The sequence below is a fragment of the Fulmarus glacialis genome, unplaced genomic scaffold, assembly GCF_000690835.1.
Source record: "Fulmarus glacialis isolate BGI_N327 unplaced genomic scaffold, ASM69083v1 scaffold8819, whole genome shotgun sequence".
NCBI lineage: Eukaryota > Metazoa > Chordata > Aves > Procellariiformes > Procellariidae > Fulmarus > Fulmarus glacialis.
In genome coordinates this window covers 16,604-18,948 of record NW_009235208.1, presented here as the reverse complement: position 1 = coordinate 18,948, position 2,345 = coordinate 16,604, and the positions used below count along the sequence as shown (strand labels likewise).

Here is a 2,345-nt window from a genome sequence, read left to right as displayed (position 1 = left end):
AATCTAAGTCCTCAGTTCTGAGTCAATACAGATAGGCAGTCCTTTGAAGTCATGCCCTGCATTGTAAAGGGCCTGGAAAGGTACAAAATGAAAATTTTCCTTTCCTCAAGGAAAGTTTCTATAGCTAGAAGCTTCTATAACTAGAAGCAATACACAGACTAACATGGCACCATGACCACGTGCAGCAGATCCAGGTAAACTTCCCCCTAGGCAGGAGCTGGTGGCCTGCCTGCAAATAGAGGTGGGAGAAGGCACTTCTAAGGCCTTCAGCTGAACTTAATCCTCTCGGAGATATCCTAAAGGTGTGCACTGCTAGGAACTGGCACTAAGATGGTTCCTGGAAAGTTCTAGATAAAATCAGATATTTTGATGGTGATTTTTGGGGACTTGGATCTACTGGTTTTTTGTTTGTTTTTTTTTTTTTTTTGCAGCATTTTTTCCTACATGCTGCGGTATGAATTCCAAGCGAGTGTGGGACTGACTTACTCATAGAGAGGATGGGAAGGGATATATATACATCTTTCTTTGCATGAATGCTTTAAAAAAGCTTCATATTTCTTGACTGTTGGTGCCATATGAAAAAAAAAATCATTTATTACCTGCATACACAGATGTATCAGAAGCTTTGTGTTTAGGCCACAGAGTAAAAGCTGGCAGATTCAACGTGTGCCTCTTATTTTGGCCGTACAAAAAAATGCATTACTTTTTGCTTTGTCTTTCTTTTCCTGTCTCATCCCCATTCACATGAAGTATCAAAGAGCCTTGAAATATCCACAAGGCATTTTCCAAATGAAAAAATCGAATTATAAATACCTTCAATGAAAAGCTCTGTTTGTGAACCGCTGGTAAATCATGTATTTATTTAGCAGGAATACTTTCTATTGATAATCAAAGAAAAGGTAACAGAAGAAAGTTAAGTGTCATTTAACATATTTTGCAAAAAAAGGAAAGTGTTTTAGAAGTGTGTTTCCCATTAAAAAGAAATGAATCAGTGGAAGATCCACTGCAAGGAAAACCACAAAGTAGCACATTAGTAGCACAAGCATGATTTCTACAAAGTCTAAAATAACATCAGAGGTTGTTTTGAGCTACTAGATTTATTTAGGACCGAAGTAATGGTGAGATTTCAGAAAAAATGTTACCTATAGGTCAATCTGAGCTGATGCACTGAGAGTGAATACACTTCACAGAGAGTTCTACTCTTTCCTAGTAAGTCTCACAGCAGCTATAATAACATCCACCAGGACATTATATGATTTGAGTGGTGCATCTACAGGTAGCAGGACACTTCTCCTTCACCAGTGAATGGTTACAGCTAAACAAGATTTTCAGATTTCTGCAGTTTCCAAAGTAGTCTTGATACTTACAAGGATTGGCTAAAATACAAGAAATAGAAACAAAAACATGAAATAGTAATTGAAAACCAAGTCCTGGTCTGATACTTCTGCTTTTTCCAAAAATTCCAAATTTTCATGTTTATATATATAGTCTTTGTACTTTTGCTCTGCTGTTAAAATTGCTTGAATATTATAGAAAAGGGAATGCAGGCAGAAAGGTGGTATCTTACAGTTCCCATCTGTTTGTAGGCTTTGACTTGCTCCACATGGAAGTCTGCAGAGCCCAGGGGCCTGTGCAGATCTTCACGTACATACGGATGTGTGAAGCCTGACGATCTGTTCGTGCCCTTAGATATAGATGTACATCAAGACATTTTGTCTTGAGCTTTCCAGAAGAGGGCAGCAGAAGATTGACTGTGTGATAACGCAACTCTTGCTCAACAGCAACACAATTTACCCGTTATCACAGGATGGTTGAGGTTGGAAGGGACCTCTGGAGGTCATCTGGTCCAACCCCCCCTGCTCATGATTGTGCCTGTTCTGGTGGGATATTTAACCATTGTTATTTCTGGGGGCAAATGAAAGGGGCAGTTGTAGGATCTTTCATCCAGATTAGCAAGAAGTAACTATGCAAAAGTAAAATGCTACAAAGGAACAACTGATGATTATCTGAGGTAATGCCATGTTTGTTGTGAGGAGGAGAATACATTCACTTACTGCAAAGCCCTCTGTCACAGTGGCCAGGGCAGTCTGCACATTTTGGTCCGCTTTTGTAAGGTGTAGCTATTTGCATTGCATTATTTCCTCTGAAATTTAAAAGAAATACAACACAAAACAAGATCAAAGTGCAGCTCTGAGCCATTAACAGGAGTTTATGTTATTTATCGCAATGAAAGGTATCCAGAAGTTTTTGGATAAAATTATTTTCATAGACAGTCATGTTTTAGTTTCAGATATTCTTAGAATACAAGAACTTTGATTTTAAATAAGAGGGACAATTTAGGGAAA

The 2,345-nt window shown here is 38.4% G+C and overlaps 1 protein-coding gene across 1 annotated transcript in view; it reads right to left on the bottom strand.

The window, feature by feature from the left end:
* Positions 1-1,248: 1,248 nt before the first annotated feature.
* Positions 1,249-2,345, bottom strand: part of LOC104082710 (cysteine-rich venom protein-like) — a gene marked incomplete at its 5' end in the record, with an annotated part of 6,199 nt that continues 5,102 nt past the window's right edge. The window contains 2 exons of the mRNA XM_009585932.1: positions 1,249-1,376; positions 2,055-2,143. Coding sequence (XP_009584227.1) covers positions 1,249-1,376; positions 2,055-2,143 — 217 coding nt within the window. The remainder of the gene's footprint in view (positions 1,377-2,054; positions 2,144-2,345) is intronic.